We start from the raw sequence: 19,380 nt of genomic DNA on the forward strand, positions 1-19,380 counted from the left end.
AATGTTTACAGAGAAGGTTATCGACCAATAACGGTAGCTCTACAGTCAGACCGTCCAATCAGAAGATTTTAGGTTACTTCACCACGCCCCCTTCTCACTCAAGCGAACCAATCGAAGTAGGGGAGGGCGGGACTAGTTTGTGAACGAATCCCGGACGTTTGTGAAATTCCGCCCGGACATTTTTTTAAGTCTAAAAAAGAGGACATGTCCGGGTAAAAGGGGACGTCTGGTCACCCTAACTAAGGGCTTCAAAAACTCTAGCAGCACTGCTGTGTCTGATCCACTCGTACCAGCACAACACCACCCACTGATCCACCACCACTGTGAGGGAATGCAGATCAAAGATATGGTCAGTGGAGCTAATAAAGTGTAGATGTTTTGACTAATCCCAGTATAATTCTTTAATGTAATTGTCATTCGTACGTGGGACACGAGTCCAAGGACGTGTAAGAAATCAAGTGAATTTAAAAATCAATTTGTACAACCCACTGACGACAGAAGACACGAGAGAGACTGCCCTTTCACAAACGAGGGACGGCCCAGAGGGAGCAGAACCTCCTTTAAATAACAAAACAAGAACGTCTCGGAGACATGAGACCTTTCTCTCCCGCACACAAAGGTCACTGTTTCTAGGAGGAGTGCTGTGTGTGTACACAGTCCACAGTATGACATATGAGTCAGTACAGGGTACATGTGAAGTTCAGAGGCAGCGACTGACGCAGCTGGAGATCTCCCCTCTGGCTCAGAGTGCTCCATTTTAAAGCAGAAGGCTGTGCACTGTGTACACTTTGGTCAGTGTGTTCAGCCACAGGAATAATATGTGCATCACACGTCCAGAGCTTTCACACATCCCTTTTAATTAGTGACTGAGGAGGCATCGTGGCCTAAAATTTAAAATACTTCAATGAATAAAGACCCTGACCTTTGAACAGTGTGTGTGTGTGTGTGTGTGTGTGTGTGGTGTTAGGTGCTTGAAGGTGTATCATAAGTGAAATAAGCAGTCAGTGGCACTGTAGAACACTTGTGTGTAACAAAGACAGTCTTAAACTTGCAAATACACGCAGCCATGGTTTTTGATTTCACAAATTTAAAGGTAAGGATTTTGCAGCCATGTGATATATTCAATGAAGGTATCAAATGACCGTCCTCAATCCAGACCCGGAGGTATCTATCTCTGAGGAGTGTGGTGTGTTCTCCCTGTGTCTGCGTGGGTTTCCTCCGGGTGACTGTCTGTGAGGAGTGTGGCGTGTTCTCCCTGTGTCTGCGTGGGTTTCCTCCGGGTGACTGTCTGTGAGGAGTGTGGTGTGTTCTCCCTGTGTCTGTGTGGGTTTCCTCCGGGTGACTGTCTGTGAGGAGTGTGGTGTGTTCTCTCTGTGTCTGCGTGGGTTTCATCCAGGTGACTGTCTGTGAGGAGTGTGGTGTGTTCTCCCTGTGTCTGCGTGGGTTTCATCCAGGTGACTGTCTCTGAGGAGTGTGGTGTGTTCTCCCTGTGTCTGCGTGGGTTTCCTCCGGGTGACTGTCTGTGAGGAGTGTGGCGTGTTCTCCCTGTGTCTGCGTGGGTTTCCTCCGGGTGACTGTCTGTGAGGAGCGTGTTGTGTTCTCCCTGTGTCTGCGTGGGATTCCTCCGGGTGACTGTCTGTGAGGAGTGTGGTGTGTTCTCTCTGTGTCTGCGTGGGTTTCCTCCGGGTGACTGTCTTGATTTCACAAATTTAAAGGTAAGGATTTTGCAGCCATGTGATAGAGAGGGGCATATCAATGAAGACCGTCCTCAATCCAGACTCGGAGGTTCTATCTGGATCTGTAAATGAATGTGTAATAAATTATATGAGGATATATAATAACGTTCATGACGTGTTATTGTTGTGAGAGAGGCCTGGCGATAAACAGGTGCAGCTAATCCAGTTAATACGGTAATAATTGATCTCAATTGGGCCAATCAAATCGTTTACCCCGTGTGGTAGCGAGAGGGAGACGAGACTGATGACAACACGGCTTGCTCCAATACAATTAAGTTAATGATATTGGTATCGTGATATATTTCTCGGTATATTGGACGATACGATATAATTCCGATATCGATATGAACCTTATAAAAGCCTGCCAACAACAAACAAGAAACGTGATATCACCATCAAACACAAAACTACCAGCTTAGAGTCCTGAAGGTGAGTCGGTGACAGACGCTGTAAATAATGTGTACTGGATTGTTATTGAAACATTTTGTATTGTGATATATATTGGTATGGAATTATTGCCCAGCCCTAGCTGAGACACTCATAGGTAACAGCACTGGTTTGGTGAAGGGTCTGCGTTGGCTTAAGTGGAACAGCAGTGTGAAACGGCGCTAAAGCAGTGTGAAGTAATGAAAATGTTAGCACTGAACTGCTTTAATACACACACTCACACACACACACACACACACACTCCTTGTAACCTAATTAGACAAAGCAAGTCCCTGCCTCTCCTGAGCACCTCTCACGTCCCTGAGCTTTGAGCGGAGGCTGGGAAGCACAGTCTCTCTCCTCTGTTCTGCTGAATTACGATGAGAGGCACGTACTGAGGGAGCGGAAAAACCCACTGAGTGGATCCTCCACAATGAAGGATGCTCAGAGCGGGAATTCTGCGTTTTGATGGTATCTCGCTCTTCCCATTCCCCCAGAACAGAGGCGAGATCCTTTGACTTGTCTGCCAGGAAATTACTTATTCATACCTCTCTCTCTCTCTTTCTCTCTCTCTCCCCCTCTCTCTCTTTGTCTCTGTCTCTCTTCTCTCTTTCTTTCTCTTCTCTTTCTCCCTCTCTGTCTGTCTCTCTCTCTCTCCATTCTCTTCTCTTTCTCTCTCTCCCTCTCTCTGTCTGTCTCTCACTCTCTTCTCTTTCTCTTTCCCCTCTCTGTCTGTCTGTCTCTCTCTCTCTCTTCTCTTTTTCCCTCTCTCTCTCTCTCTCCTCTTTCTCTCTCTCTCCCTCTGTCTCTCTCTCTCTTTCTCTCTTCTCTTTTTCCTTCTCTCTCTCTCTTCTCTTTTTCCCTCTCTCTCTCTCTCTCTCCTCTTTCTCTCTCTCTCCCTCTGTCTCTCTCTCTCTTTCTCTCTCTTCTCTTTTTCCTTCTCTCTCTCTCCCTCCCTTCTCTCTCTCTCTCTCTCCCTTCTCTCTCTCTCTCTCTTCTCTTTTTCCCTCCCTCTCTCTCCCTCCCTTCTCTCTCTCTCTCTCTCTAATCTCTCTCTCTCTCTCCTCTCTCTCTCTCTCTCTCTCTCTGAATAAATGTCAGTTTATCTGCTATTGAAACAAGAAAAAAGGCAGAGGGAGCTCCACACAGAGACAGATTCCCAGATGTGGATCAGGCGCTCGCAGAATGACCCTATTAATCTGGTTTAATATAACAGCATGGTTTAAAACGGGCCTAATCCTCGGTAGAAAATTAATTTAGGGAGAAGACTGGGTTTAAAGCCTGATCAGCAACTCGCCAAATTTTCCTTGAGCCTTAGAAATGAATGGGCTGTCGTCCCGGACCCAGATAAATCCTAAGTCTAGACTAAAAAGGGGCTTCCACGGGGGCTGTAATTTAGTGCAAGTCTAAAGCTTAATCCACCTCTGGGAATCCAGCCCAGCGTAAGCCACAGCCAGTGAGGGATTAACAGTTGCTGGTAGTGGAACCAACACCTACTCCGTGATGCACCAAAAGGACAACTCAACTGCATCATGTTTGTCCCCTGAGCTCTGCACACTTCCACATTTCACTGCAGGCACTGCTTGATTTGATCAGTTTCTGGAAAATATAGCTCCTTAAAGCAACAATAGGTAGTATTTTTTAACTTAAAATTACAGCTTTAAAACCACTGCTGCCACAGGGAGAACAGAACCTCTGTCGGTCATAGCACTTCAGAAACGGCACTATGTACATGTCGGCGGAAACTACTCCCTTCCCTCCCTTCCATGATTTCACTGCTGTAAAACACTAATTATGCTCTGCAACTGCAGGGGGAGCACAGGAGCGATAAATCCTAACCTTACCTAGCGTTCCTTTAAAATCAGTCCTGGTTACAAAGCATTATTACGTGTGACACGACCTGTGAGGTAACACTGTACAAACCGTCTGCATCCCTTCAGGTGGGGGTTCATCCCATGGGGAGCGGGGGGGTGTCGCTGGGAGCTTGTTCCTCTCTTGTTTTTTGAGCACTGTTTATATTTAGTGTGTGATTGTGCTTTGGCTGAAACAGTTCAGTTTCTTAATTGAAGTCAATGCAAAACACATCCAAACTACAGACGCTGTGTTTTTCTTTGGTACGAGCTTCTCGAGTCGCTCAATCGGCCTCAGCGTTTATATACGGTGGTGCAGCAGGTAGGTGTCGCATTCACACAGCTCCGGGGACCTGGAGGTTGTGGGTTCGAGTCCTGCTCCGGGTGACTGTCTGTGAGCAGTGTGGTGTGTTCTCTCTGTGTCTGTGTGGGTTTCCTCCGGGTGACTGTCTGTGAGGAGTGTGGTGTGTTCTCTCTGTGTCTGCGTGGGTTTCCTCCGGGTGACTGTCTGTGAGCAGTGTGGTGTGTTCTCTCTGTGTCTGTGTGGGTTTCCTCCGGGTGACTGTCTGTGAGGAGTGTGGTGTGTTCTCTCTGTGTCTGCGTGGGTTTCCTCCGGGTGACTGTCTGTGAGGAGTGTGGTGTGTTCTCTCTGTGTCTGTGTGGGTTTCCTCCGGGTGACTGTCTGTGAGGAGTGTGGTGTGTTCTCTCTGTGTCTGCGTGGGTTTCCTCCGGGTGACTGTCTGTGAGGAGTGTGGTGTGTTCTCTCTGTGTCTGCGTGGGTTTCCTCCGGGTGACTGTCTGTGAGGAGTGTGGTGTGTTCTCCCTGTTTCTGTGTGGGTTTCCTCCGGGTGACTGTCTGAGGAGTGTGGTGTGTTCTCCCTGTGTCTGCGTGGGTTTCCTCCGGGCGACTGTCTGTGAGGAGTGCAGTGTGTTCTCCCTGTGTCTGCGTGGGTTTCCTCCGGGTGACTGTCTGTGAGGAGTGTGGTGTGTTCTCTCTGTGTCCGTGTGGGTTTCTTCCGGGTGCTCCGGTTTCCTCCCACGGTCCAAAAACACACGTTGGTGACTTAAAAGTATCCGTAGGTGTGAGTGTGTGTCGCCCTGTGAAGGACTGGCGCCCCCTCCAGTGTGTGTTCCTGCCTTGTGCCCAGTGATTCTGCGTAGGCTCCAGTCCCACCGCAACCCTGAATTGGTCAAGTGCTATATATGTATATATATATTTTTTACACTGGACTATTCCTTCATCACAGTGACATTCACAGATGACTGTCATCCATATGCCCTCACAAATCAGCTCCAGTGTTGTTCATGTAAACAGAGACGCCCAGATTCACTCGTCCAGTCTAAGCTGGATATTACAGGAACTAATGAAATCACATCAATCCGACGGAACATATTTACTTCCTTATAGACTGAAAACCACAAGGCCCCAGGCCCAGTCAGAGCCGGGTTAAGTTCAGAATAAAGGTGAGGGCGGTGTTGACCGAGTGACTGCACAAACACACAGCACATACAGAGAGGAGCGGCCCACTCACTCCCCCTCAGGACTCATTAGAGGTGAACGAGTCTAGCACTCAGACAGAGGGGATAAAGCATGTGTGTGTGTGTGTGTGTGTGTGTGTGTATGGGTGTGGGTGAGGGGTGGGCGGCCACACTTACAGCTCTGATACTTAGCGCTGACAATCTGATTATACCAAAGCTTTCACTTTCAGACAGACAGCAATAAGCTGTGTTCTTACTCAGCCAATTAGAAGCCAGTGTCCAGCTCTCTGGAGGACTGACCACATACATGTGGACATTCAGAGCCCACTGGAATCACTGGGTGCAAGGCAGGATGCAACCACACACGCAGTCTGTCACAAACAGAACACCAAGACGTGTTTTAATAGTGTTCTAATGCTGTGCACAGACGTGTGTGGAGGGGCTTTAGGACCCTGAGTGTGTGCTGATTGTCACGCTACCCTGTAATCTCCGCTGTCATGTTAAGACAAGCAGGGAGGAAGAGACCCTCACACAGATGTGGAATTTAACAGGACGCCCACCACGCAGCACTATGTATAGAGAAAACACACACACACACACACACACACACACACACACACACACACACACACACACACACACACACACAGAGACAGACACACACAGACAGCATCCAGCCTGTTTTATGTGAAAGATGGTTTTCTTCAACTGGGTTTTTTCTGTATTCCAGCCCCTGTTGCTGACCACTGTAACTCACTGCTGCTGTAGACACACACTATTCTTATAAAGCTAGATGTAAGGGTGGAGGTGGAAAAGAATTCCTGGTTTGGAATAAAGTTACATTAACCTCAGTAAAATAATTAGAACATTGAGAATATATTCTTATTAGATATTTGAAGCCACCCACTGCTTCTGACTGAACTGACACACACTGTTACTGGACAGCTCAGCACACTCTGAGGAGAACACTACAACATGTGAGGAGAGTGGTGTGTTCTCCCTGTGTCTGCGTGGGTTTCCACCGGGTGACTGTCTGTGAGGAGCGTGGTGTGTTCTCCCTGTGTCTGCGTGGGTTTCCTCCGGGTGACTGTCTGTGAGGAGTGTGGTGTGTTCTCCCTGTGTCTGCGTGGGTTTCCACCGGGTGACTGTCTGTGAGGAGCGTGGTGTGTTCTCCCTGTGTCTGCGTGGGTTTCCTCCGGGTGACTGTCTGTGAGGAGTGTGGTGTGTTCTCTCTGTGTCTGCGTGGGTTTCCTCCGGGTGAGTGTCTGTGAGGAGTGTGGTGTGTTCTCCCTGTGTCTGCGTGGGTTTCCTCCGGGTGAGTGTCTGTGAGGAGTGTGGTGTGTTCTCCCTGTGTCTGCGTGGGTTTCCACCGGGTGACTGTCTGTGAGGAGCGTGGTGTGTTCTCCCTGTGTCTGGGTGGGTTTCCACCGGGTGACTGTCTGTGAGGAGCGTGGTGTGTTCTCCCTGTGTCTGCGTGGGTTTCCTCCGGGTGACTGTCTGTGAGGAGTGTGGTGTGTTCTCTCTGTGTCTGCGTGGGTTTCCTCCGGGTGAGTGTCTGTGAGGAGTGTGGTGTGTTCTCCCTGTGTCTGCGTGGGTTTCCTCCGGGTGAGTGTCTGTGAGGAGTGTGGTGTGTTCTCCCTGTGTCTGCGTGGGTTTCCTCCGGGTGACTGTCTGTGAGGAGTGTGGTGTGTTCTCCCTGTGTCTGCGTGGGTTTCCTCCGGGTGACTGTCTGTGAGGAGTGTGGTGTGTTCTCTCTGTGTCTGCTTGGGTTTCCTCCTGGTGCTCCGGTTTCCTCCCACGCTTCAAAAACACATTGGTAGGTGGATTGGCGACTCAAAAGTGTCCGTAGGTGTGAGTGTGTGAGTCACGCTGTGAAGGACTGGCGCCCCCTCCAGGCTGTGTTCCTTTCTTGCGCCCAATGATTCCAGGTAGGCTCCGGACCCACCGCAACCCTGAACTGGATAAGGGTTACAGATAATGAATGCATATTAAATATCATAACTCTCATTCTTCCTCCTCTCCCTCTCACACACATGGGTGCACATATACACACACACACAGCATCTATTTTGTCTTCTTCCTCGCCTAATCCCTATGTTTATGTCTTAAAAAGTTGTCGAAGCTTGAACATGGAGGTGTTTATTGTTGGAGCCACTAGCTGCACTTTAGCATTCGTTTTCTCTTTTAAAGCTTCTGTGTCCGATGCTGAAACTCTCCCTGAAAATGTACTCAGCAAATTAAGAGATTCCAATTCAAAATATGTACTTTATTATTGTGATTACACTCTTAATAAACAGATACTACTGTAATTCCACTGTGTTGATCTTAAAAGATTGTTTTATGTTTTAATTTAAAAAATAAGCAATCACGATTAATCACAGCAAACTGTTCAATTAATTTGATTTTTATTTTTAAATCTATCTGCAGCATTAATTTACACGAGGTGCTATTTACTTCACAAATCATTACCAGTGCGTCTTTAAACCAAGGTCCACTGGTGAAATGAAAAGAATTAGAGTTGAGTGATGATCTTCTGTTCTGCGTTGGGTTGCCAGCTCTGTTTAAATCCACCAGAGCCAACCCCCAAGTGTGTGGATAAAACACAATGCTATTTCTATGTTAAGAGCCTTATAGTAAAGTCCAGTCTGAAAAGCCGAGCCCACTTTCTGAACTCTGTCCAAGCCACACAGGGCAAAAGGCTGCCAGCTGGAGAGAGCGGTCCGAAAGTTGACGGACTGAAGCAAACGGGGCAGGCTCAAACACACCAAACACTACGAAGGAGAAACCCAAGGACTGGGACTGCACTTGTAGAAGCAGATAAATGAGACGAACAGGGAACGCAGCCCAAAGCTGGGGTACGAGGGTCGAAACTAAAGCCTGGGGCACTGGAGTTGGTAGAAAGCTGTTTTGTACGAAGGGTCTTCGTTATTTGAAGCTCGCACTCTCTCCCCCTCTCCTCCCTCTTCTGCTGTGGATAATCCACTGGGATTTACCTTTTGATGGAGTGATGTTATTAAAACACCTGCTTTCTCTCTTCTCTTGCCCCCAGGAGCCCCCAGCACAGGAAAATACCCCATACATCATGCTCTTACACCAACACAACAGCGTGGTTCACTCAGACTAAGACTGGGGATTTGATTTACTGCTCGCAGCCCACAACACGAAATGCTTGCATTTGTATTAAAGCACACTTCATGATGCTCCTAAGCCTTCTAACACTCCACGGCTGGGTACTGCATACGAAGTACAGCGTTTACAGGGTTGTAATCACTCTACGTGAACACTGACTTATGGTAATGGTGTCACAAGATAACGCTGATCCATCCAATAAACACAGTTCATACAATTCATCCATCAGTTCTTCTGTAATCAACAGCATTAAGTGTGGCATGTTGCCGCAGAAACATCCTTTACGCATTACACTAGGTGCTGGAACATTGCTGTGAGGACGAGGCTGTGTTTTCCCACATCGTTAGTGAGGACAGGAGTGGGGCGGATGGACTCACTGTGTCCCAGCCCAAAGGCACTGAATGAAGCACCAGTTCCACTGCTCCTCAGCTCAACGCTGCAGGGCTTTACCTCCTAGCCTACACTTACTACTGAGTATAACGATCTCAGGATCATGTGCATCTGCTCCAGAGCGTCTGGATACAACACTGTGTCTGTATAGAGCGTGCATGCATGCAGAAATAACTGCACTGATTAAACACTGGGAAAAAAACGAAGCGAAAAAAAAAGCAAGCGTTTCCGCTCCTAGCGCCTCACTGCCGGGCTCCACACTCTTGACAATAAAAAGAGGCTCTTTTTCAACAGTGTCTGAAACTGGCTTTTTGCAGTGGTGTTGTGACCAGACCCTGTGACTGTTCACTTGTGGAAAAAGGGATATAATGCGTCCCCTTTAAGGAAGAAGCCTGTGTGTTGAGCTCAACAGAAACGTCAATGTCGATTCACCAATAGGAAATCTGCTTCTTGTCTAAGCTTAAGTTTGATCTGGGTCTGGGAAACTGACCCAGTAAATTTAGTGATGTTACATGTATCTAAACCTGGACTATGCAGGTCCATAGGTCATCAAAACATCCCAGTGTGTGCTGGGAGCAGTAGGCACTAGAAAGTGAGCTTGGCTGTTTGTTTGTTTTCTACCACTTCCACCCAAATGGTTATCTGCATCCTGGGCCAACAGTTACCGCAGTGGGGCATTTATTTGCTCAGTAATTTAAACAGAGCAGCGGGAGAGTCAGCGTTTTATTCTCATGCTTCAGGAACCACCATGGAATTCAGAGTGAACTCCAGGGAAATTCCAGAAATGTTTTTCCCCCCCTCTCCCACTGTTTCTCTCACACACTCACTTCCACAGTATTTACCGTGCTCTGTGAATACAAGTCCAAGCATGAAACTGGTCTGTTACAGGTTTGAGAAACAATAGAGTCCAGTCCCCTTAAGTGCATTGTTTCTGAGGTTTGCTGACTTTCGGCTCTCACGAGTAGGAGCTCCTCACTGACAATACCACTGCTCTGTCTCCTAAGCACAGAAGAGCAGAGATGTAGTGTGTTCTCTCTGTGTCTGCGTGGGTTTCCTCCGGGTGACTGTCTGTGAGGAGTGTGGTGTGTTCTCCCTGTGTCTGGGTGGGTTTCCTCAGGGTGAATGTCTGTGAGGAGTGTGTTGTGTTCTCTCTGTGTCTGCGTGGGTTTCCTCCGGGTGACTACCTGTAAGGAGTGTGGTGTGTTCTCCCTGTGTCTGCGTGGGTTTCCTCTGGGTGACTGTCTGTGAGGAGTGTGGTGTGTTCTCTCTGTATCTGCGTGGGTTTCCTCCGGGTGACTACCTGTGAGGAGTGTGGTGTGTTCTCCCTGTGTCTGCGTGGGTTTCCTCCAGGTGACTGTCTGTGAGGAGTGTGGTGTGTTCTCCCTGTGTCTGCGTGGGTTTCCTTCGGGTGACTGTCTGTGAGGAGTGTGGTGTGTTCTCTCTGTGTCTGCGTGGGTTTCCTACGGGTGACTGTTTGTGAGGAGTGTGGTGTGTTCTCCCTGTATCTGCGTGGGTTTCCTCCGGGTGACTGTCTGTGAGGAGTGTGGTGTGTTCTCCCTGTGTCTGCGTGGGTTTCCTCCAGGTGACTGTCTGTGAGGAGTGTGGTGTGTTCTCCCTGTGTCTGCGTGGGTTTCCTCCGGGTGACAGTCTGTGAGGAGTGTGGTGTGTTCTCCCTGTGTCTGCATGGGTTTCCTCCGGGTGACTGTCTGTGAGGAGTGTGGTGTGTTCTCCCTGTGTCTGCATGGGTTTCGTCCGGGTGCTCTGGTTTCCTCACCTCGGTCCAAAACCACACGTTGGTAGGTGGATTGGTGACTCAAAAGTGTCCGTAGGTGTGAGTGTGTGAGTGAATGTGTGTGTGTGTGTGTGTGTGTGTGTGTGTGTTGACCTGTGAACGACTGGTGCCCCCTCCAGGGTGTATTCCCGCCTTGCGCCCAATTAACAGATAATGAATGAATGAATGAATGAATGTAAAACATGAAGAGCCTTATTACAAATAGCTATTAACAACCATATCAGTGATATCACAATCACATTAAAACTGCTCTCCAGACCGGAGTGGGCATATTTTGTTGCTGTAATTTGTCAGCTTTGCCACTGGAGGTCGCTTGACGAATGCGTTAGTGAGACACAATAGCCTCATAGAAATTTGCAGAATGCTGCGATCATGATGAAAACATTACAAACGATTGATTTCAAACTTCAGACACAAATAAATGGACCTGTTGGTCTTGTTTCACAGTGTGTGAGTAGGTGGGCTCCAGATTCACGATTATTTTCATATGTCCCATGTAAAATGCTCTCCTCACATAATCGCACTCACCATTTTACTGCAGCCTCTCCCTCTGAGTTAATACACGGCTCCCACACTGATGCAGCACTGTAGGCAACGCTCAACCACAATGTGGGCTCAGCTGAGCTCTAGATCTATTAATAACTCTAAAGAAGCTTGAGGTCCCGCCACCCTCCAATCACATCACAGGACATTTCTCCACCACTACCCCAGGACTGGGAGCCTGACCCATTAATGGTGAGAGTGGAAAAACCAGGATTGGTTTTGTGTTATTTTTATCCTTAATATTATTATCCTTCCAAACCCTGTCTACAGCTGACAGCATCCAAAAGCAACACCGACTCATTACATTACAACACACCGACTACATCAACCATACGCCATGAATATTGACACCTACTACATCCTCAGGCCGCAGAGATGGTGCTATAACCACTCACGAGTTTAAAACGCCCCTGACAGCTACCTGACAGGCCTTCAAACGGAAACACAGCCACATCTCTACTAGCACTGTCACCAGCACCTCAGCCCTGAGCTTTCCTGACGTTTCTCTTCCATTTAACAAGCTCCTGCAGGTGATAATACGCTGAGAGAGAAGGCACCAAACCGACCAGGACGTCACCCTGTCACTCCAGCACTGACAAATCCCAACAGCAGCTTCATATGGGACCAACAGTGGATATTAAAGCAACACTAGGTAGCATTGTTATCTTAAACCTAAAGCTTCAGATTCACTGTGATGATTCCCTGACCTGCAACCAGGAGAATACAGCCTCTCTCTTTGCTGCTCTGTGCTCAGCACTGCAGAAACCGAACTATGTAAAAACGTTTGTAAAGGGTAGGGAATCACACACAAACTAGGGGCAGTGAACAGTTGGGGATTAGGTGCCTTCCTCAAGGGCACTCCCACCGCGGAGGTTGAGGGAATAGATAGCACCGTTCCTCCACTCCCAATTTGTCCGGTTAGTCCTAAGCCACGCCTCCGCTTTCCGTAGTAAAATCTCGGAATTATTCTGAGAAAAATATTGGAATAATTGAGTAAAAAAGGTCTGTATTATTCAGAGAACATAGTCAGAATATTTAGAGAATTCACACGGTTTTCGTTTATTGTACGAGTCCGAGCGGTAACGCGATGGAGCCTCGTGGGGGCGCCGGAGCTCCACTCGCTCTGGATCCATCGTTTTCGTGATCATTAATTGTATCCTGTGAAGCTACATGCCTTCTTCTGAATAAATGGGTTCTGGGATTAAACACTAATCACACTGTGGTCCTGATGTGGAGTGTTTATTCCTGAAATCTACCCCATAGCATGACTTCAGCAACACACTACATTCCACAACTACACCGTGTGTCTGCCCCATTGTACGTGCAGCGAATTATTCCGAGACTTTTCCTCAGAATTCTGACTTTATTCTCGGAATCTTATTTGATGATGTACTGCGCCGTACACTAGGGCTCATGACAGAGTAAAAAAATCTCCCGAAGGTGGAACCACACGCTTAAAACACAACTCCACAAGGGGGCGCTACACTGAGCTTTGCATCAAAGACACTTGGGCCCTTTTTGTTCGGTGCAGCTCGTTCACATACACTGTCCGGGGCGCAGAGCTTTCATTCACAAATTCATTAGCAAATGCTATAAATTAACATAAAAGAACAATAGCTTTCACAAGTTATAAGGTTTACTTTTGAGATTATATTTTACTATTAAAATCACTAATACGCCATTGCTACCAGCCAAAACAGAGACATCAAGAGTCTGGGCAGAAAAAAAAATACACTGCAAGTGAAAGCACTGCTTTGCATCCTTCAGAAGCAGAAAAAAAAAAGGGAAGTAAGGAGGGAGAGAGAGAGAGGGAGGGAGGGGGATATTAAAATGCAGAAAGGAGGATAAGGGTCTAAGGAACTCACCAGGATCCTGTTCTCCACCTTGTCCCCTTTGATCTCCAGTTTAACTCTCTTCTTAACCGCCAGCTTGATCTTCCTCCCCACAGCATCCCTCACGCTCTCTGCAGTGGGAACAGAACGTAAAGAGGTGGGATAAGCAGACAGTCTAACTCCAGCAGAGGACTTAAAAAATGCTCACTTCTACACTTTTAAGTTTGTTTTCCAGTGAGACACCACTGTACGTGCACGACACGTCAGGAGCTGCTGGAAAACACTGGGAGCTTCAGCGTAAGAAATCAGGTCTTAGAAAAACAGCTTCCAGCGGCAGTCGATCTGCTAAACACACAGCTCTGTTCAGACACAAATCACGGCTTTTATTTGATCTATTCTCAAGAAAAGCCAATTTTATATCATCAATCAACCTCTTAAAAGCCTTAGATGAAGGTGTAAATCTGAGTAACTGCAAGACATTAGAGTTTTTCTTGGAAATAACCTCTATTTCATGAAAATGACACACATAATTAATTAATACCTGTAATCAATGGGCAGAAGGGGATATATTCTTCCTCAAAATATCTCAAATAATTTATTGCTGCTTAAATTTGCCAGATTTAAAAGTCAACTTACTTCTAAACACCTGCATTTGTGCTCCACAGAACATATTGCTTACAAAAGTCCACATTATTTAGCTCCACAAACCTTGAAATACTGCCTCTAACGACCATATTTAACTCAAGAAATAATCTACTGGACTATTTCAGCCAGGGTCTGATTTAAAGATGTTTGGCTTCAACAAACTGGATTTAACTCGAGACGTTTTTCTTCAAAACGACAAAAAACAGACTCAAAAAGCCAAATACATCTCAAGAACGTAGGCACGCTACAAAACAAAACACTATAACAACTCACACATATCATATTCACTGCTGAACCATGACTAGCATGTTAGCTTAAGGCTAGCATAGCATTAGCTTGTGGAATCCTGGATCATTAGATTAGCGCACAGACACTGCCGTGTACTTTTATAATGCTGAATGCTCGAATACATTTTAACACGTATTCATTTCTTATATTTGCTGCATGAACAAAAATTATTCAACCAAGACATGTTTTTCAAAAGGGTTATAAAACTGCTTCACAGTGCCGGATGGTTTAATGATTGTTAAATTAATTAGACAGCAGATTCATTCAGGTGTAAAGTAGGGAAAGCAACTCAGGGATTTTACATTCATCCTGAAAAAAACATACCTTCCACAACACAACACTAGCCTCCGCTTTCCTCCACCCCCTCCTCAGCCCCACAATATAAGACCCTCCAGAGCAGTCACTGTTACTGCACCGTTCTGCTTTAAATTGATTCTCCACAGCTTCCATGAGCCTCCTCTTCCATGAGAAGGAGCTTATAGGAGAAGTGGGTCATGTATGCTGTCATGCCGCAGTCCTGATTTCCGAAATCTTGTGGTGAAGACAAGCCTTTCAGCAGTGGTGGGGTTCTGGGTGACTGAGCATTTACATTTCTGGGTGTGGGTGATTTTGGGCTGAAAATCACTGTAAAATGTCCAGTAAAACAAGACACACTGAAAGCTAGCACACACCACACACAACGTAAACAACAAATAAACATAGACTATTCAGATATTATTGTTTCATATCATAACTTGGGTCAGGGTTAGCTCAGTTGTCTGTATCTCAGTTCTGTAGCCCAGAATTAAGCTGATCCAACAATGGCATTAGTCCAGCCACTAGCCATAGTACCTGCCATTCACACATTACCAGACTGCTGAACATATTTGGAGCACAGTAACTGTGTTTACATGCCCTACTCTGTTTACATCAGCTGAGAAACAACCTATAGAGCTAAATTCTCTATAGCTGCGGGATCTGAATGGGTGGGCAATCTCATGAAAAAGTCAACCCTTGGGCTCTCTTTGTGATGGACTGATACCTTCTCAAGGGTGTGTTCCTCCCTTGCACCCAGTGACACACTTAAATACCTGTTTTAGTTGGTGTTAGCGTTAGCTTGACTTGCTAAACTCGGTGGCTTAGATTATACTCGGCTACGAAGCTGCATTACGTCTCCACAATGCTAACACAGCTGGAGTGTCCCAGTATCAGATATGCACACGGGAAATATGTAAATTTAAATATTAATACGTATTAAAAGGTGACGTGTAAAACTCTGAGGACGTTTCCTCACCATTTGCTAACTCTCCAGTCTGTTTGGGTGCTGTTGTGTGTTTACAAAGCCCTAGTGTCTGTAAATGGCTAAAATAAATAAATATATATAAATAAAGTTCTCGGCCTGATTTTCTCTCTCTCTCTCTCTCTCTCTAAAGGTGGGTAATACTGACTTATTCTTTCTGAAGTTAAACCTTAAGGTGGAACAGACACCATATTTGGGAGAGTGCTAAGTTCATGAAAGTAAACACAGAGGGAAAGTGCTACAAAACTAAACAGCTTGAGTTACAAATGGGTTTCTGTAGTGAATAAACACTTACTGACCATTAAAATTTCAACACGTACAAACAACAGATGTTTTTTTTTTCCTCAAACACACCATTCCACATTAAAAGACACTGAGGTTCTGAGTGTAAACAAACCAGGGATAACAGCAGTTCCCTAGAATCGTCACCGTTGCCTGTAATTGGGTTGATTCAATAAGCCATTCAGATTTGGCTCCTATCCTGGCACCCTGTTTAGACAGGGGGAAGATGCTGCTGTGGGGTTTGATCCTTGTGGTTTTTTGGCCAAAGCAGATCTCATAGACATTTTATTAATTTCCCAGGGACCTAACTCTGGGAAAACGGGGTAGAATACGTCACCTTTAAAGCTTTAGAGTGTTGAACAGATAGTTATTGAGTTGAAGGTTTCAGTGAAGGTACAGGACAAAAGAAATCGCACCGTGCCACCTTCACTAAGAGTAAATGGCCTGAATTTGGCGGTCAACATCCCACAGCAGGTGACAGGCCTCGCCACATCCTCTGTGTGAAGAACAATGCCGCTCTCTCCTCCCGGAGCTGTCGGCCGCTTGTGTTCGGCCGGTCGAACAAAGCAGCAGCTTTCTCTTCCTCGTTACTCTGAGAACTAATTACCCATTGTTCCACACACTGCCAATGAGAACCTCTCTCTATTGGCCTTTCTCTGCATTCGTCTTTCTCTTCCACGAACAACAACAACAACAACAGTCTGCAGGGAAAGCATTACGAGATGGGACTGTGTGGACGGACGGATGCTTGGCTGATTGGACCGAGCAGTGCTCTGTATGCCGAGCGCATCTCTTCTCAATCTGTATGCCTTCCTGCAAGTGATCGATCGGAGCCATGCACAAACAAGACACGGGAGCATGCCGATGGTATTCACGCCCCCCCAAAACAACACCTGACAAGCCCAATGAGTGACCTTTAACCCCTCATTCACACATACTTACTCGCTCAATCCCACATACACATACTCTAAACAGGGCACTCAAACCCATGCGTACTCATTAACTCATTCACATACTCAATCACCTGCACTAACATTAAAGTATGGACTTTAATTCATTCACTCAGTCATAAGCATACTCACTCACATACATACTAAATTAGTCACTCGCTCACTCATACTCAGTCACTGACTCATTCACTCACACATTCTTACTCACTCACAGTGATGATGTGTGTTTCCCACATACTCGCCCACATTCACGGACTGTTCCACAAGGGGGTGCTATTGTGACCTTGTTTTTTAACAGTTTTAAGATTAACTATTTGCAACAGGGGGTTCTACCCAAAGAAAACATTTTTCTAACATTGTAAACTCAAGCTACACCAAATGGATTGCTGTTTTGTTTTGTTTTTTTATCTAAAACATAAATAAAATGGCTGTATTGTTGTTGGAGTCAGTGTGACCACGTAGTGGCGGGGTGAAGGAGGGTTGCACTGTGGATCTGGGCTGAAACTACTCCTCAGGGCACTGTGTAAAGTCTGTGACACAGCCACTGAAGCTACACTTGTGTGATACCGGTGTGATACCGCCAACCACCCGTCACACAACTAAACACACAATCAAACACTATGACAAGATGTGCATGCGGACCCTGGGGTTGACAGGTGACCTGTGGTGAACGCCTCACACCAGCAGCAACAACATGACGCCTGGTTCCTATCAGTTTCTCTGAATGAACACGATAAAAAAAAACAAGAATAAGAAGACGATGATCACCGAAGGAATAAATGAATGAATAAAGTGAAGCGGTGAGTTGCAGTAGCAAAACATTCCCAGACTCTACTCAGCCACAGACGTCGGCCTACGCTGGCAGCAGGAAGACGAATCTCACCGGCTTTAGGCTACATCTGGACATCCCCGGAGCCACCTGTCAACATCAGCCCCAACCACACCCCCGAGAAAAGCCCCCGAGCCCCAGCCATGGAACACACACACACACACACACACACACACACAACAGAAAACAAACTCAAACTCCACTGAGGAACAGAGGAAGAGATAACCAAGACAGGATGAAGATAAGTGAATCATAACATGAAGACGTAGTAGTGGGGCTCTAAAGATGAAGAAAAAAGAAGACGGTAAAGAAGAAAAGTAGAAGAAGTAAAGAAGTGGTAGATGAAATAAGAAAGAAGAAGACGAGGAAAGAAAAGGAGAAGATGAAAAAGAATAATGAGGAGCAAAAGATGAAGACGGTGATGATGCTGAGAAGAAACGAGACTCGACTGGACAGTGACCATCAATATTAACCTCAGATAAGGTTCCAAGGCTCATACAGAGCCAGGCATCACAGCCACCCGGTCCCTCTCTGTAACTGTAAACCACCTCCATCTCTCCTTCTATCCCTCCCTCCCTCCCTCCCTCCATCTCTGACCGCACACCATCCCCACCACAATAAACCCCCTGCAGCGCCAGCCTCCTAGAAACCTCAAAGCAAGCCGGTCCACGGGCCGGTACCGGAGCCCCCAGCGCGTGCAGCCCTTACCCAGCAGGTCTCTGGGCACGTGCGACGCCTCCTCGCTCATGTTGCCGCCGACTCCGCTTTTGTTGTGCTTCTGCTGAAGATGCGGGACACTACTGCGGTCCGGACGAGCAGGAGGAGGGCTGAACCGGGCGAGCTCGAGCGCAGCTGCGGCCGTGTACACGGGACATGGCGCTCCTCGGAGCTTCGGTTGTGTTCGTGTCTCTCTCTCTCTCTCTCTCTTTCTTTCTTTCTCTCCCCGCGACGCTGCAGTCTTCTCGGTGAGCACCGGTTTAACCGGACAGCCTTCGCTCGACGCCCCTCGGAGAAAGAGCTGGTGCTGCTGTTCTCTCGAGGCCCCGCCTCGCCCTGGCGCGCGCGAGAGAGAGAGAGAGAGTAGAGAGAGAGAGAGAGAGAGAGAGAGAGAGAGAGAGAGAGAGAGAGAGAGAGAGAGAGAGAGAGAGAGATTATTGTGAAACTATGACCCCTGCTGGACAAGCGGAGAACTTCACCCATCCTGTCCAGGACGCGTCTCAATTTACTCACTCTAGCGGTCTGCCCCCTTGCGTTTTTGTGCCCTCGAGTGCGCGTTCATGTGCTGTGGGTTTCTCAAAGGTGAAAAAGGCCACAGTGAACACACACTAACTACACATCTTCGTCAGAGATGTGTCTAAGAATAGTCAAGTCCAATGTATTTGTAAAGCCCCTGATGTCACAGGGCAGCTTTACAGAAATTGGGAATTAAAGGGACGCTAAGTAATATTATTACCCTATAATTACAGCTTCAAAATCATTGCTATGCTTCCCACTGACCTAGAATAAGAAGAACAGAGCCTTTGTTGTTACTGCTCTGGGCTCAGCACTTCAGAAACTACGTTATGTAACTTCTGGATGAGGGTAGAATACATTCAATGCAACGCTGTAGACACCAGGGGGAGCCCCACGAACAAAAAAAACAAAAATCAAATCCTATCTACTCCTCCTTTAAAACAAAATGTAAATTAATAACCCCAGATAAGCAAGCCAAAGGCGGCAGTGTTCTTGAAGTATCTGCATGGGTTTCCTCCTGGTTCTCCAGTGTCCGCTCACAGTCCAGGCACACAGTGTGGGCTGTGTGAATCCATCCACAGGTGTGAGTGACTGGGTGAGTGTGTGAGCGGTCGAAAAAGTGGTCAAAGTTGCTTGTAGCTCCTCCACAGATTTTTGTGTCCACCGCCCTACAATCTTCACTGAAGGCAGCTGTAAG

The 19,380-nt window shown here is 46.9% G+C and overlaps 1 protein-coding gene across 1 annotated transcript in view; it reads right to left on the minus strand.

The window, feature by feature from the left end:
* LOC136682459 (F-actin-uncapping protein LRRC16A) overlaps positions 1-18,445 on the minus strand; it is a 51,523-nt gene extending 33,078 nt beyond the window's left edge. Inside the window, exons 1-2 of the mRNA XM_066658902.1 lie at positions 18,159-18,445; positions 13,211-13,308 (exon numbers count right to left, since the gene is read on the minus strand). Of these exons, the coding sequence (XP_066514999.1) occupies positions 13,211-13,308; positions 18,159-18,198 (138 nt within the window). The 5' untranslated portion in view covers positions 18,199-18,445. The remainder of the gene's footprint in view (positions 1-13,210; positions 13,309-18,158) is intronic.
* Between the last annotated feature and the right edge of the window lie 935 nt (positions 18,446-19,380).

The sequence above is a fragment of the Hoplias malabaricus genome, unplaced genomic scaffold (genome assembly GCF_029633855.1).
Source record: "Hoplias malabaricus isolate fHopMal1 unplaced genomic scaffold, fHopMal1.hap1 scaffold_202, whole genome shotgun sequence".
Classification (NCBI taxonomy): Eukaryota; Metazoa; Chordata; class Actinopteri; order Characiformes; family Erythrinidae; genus Hoplias; species Hoplias malabaricus.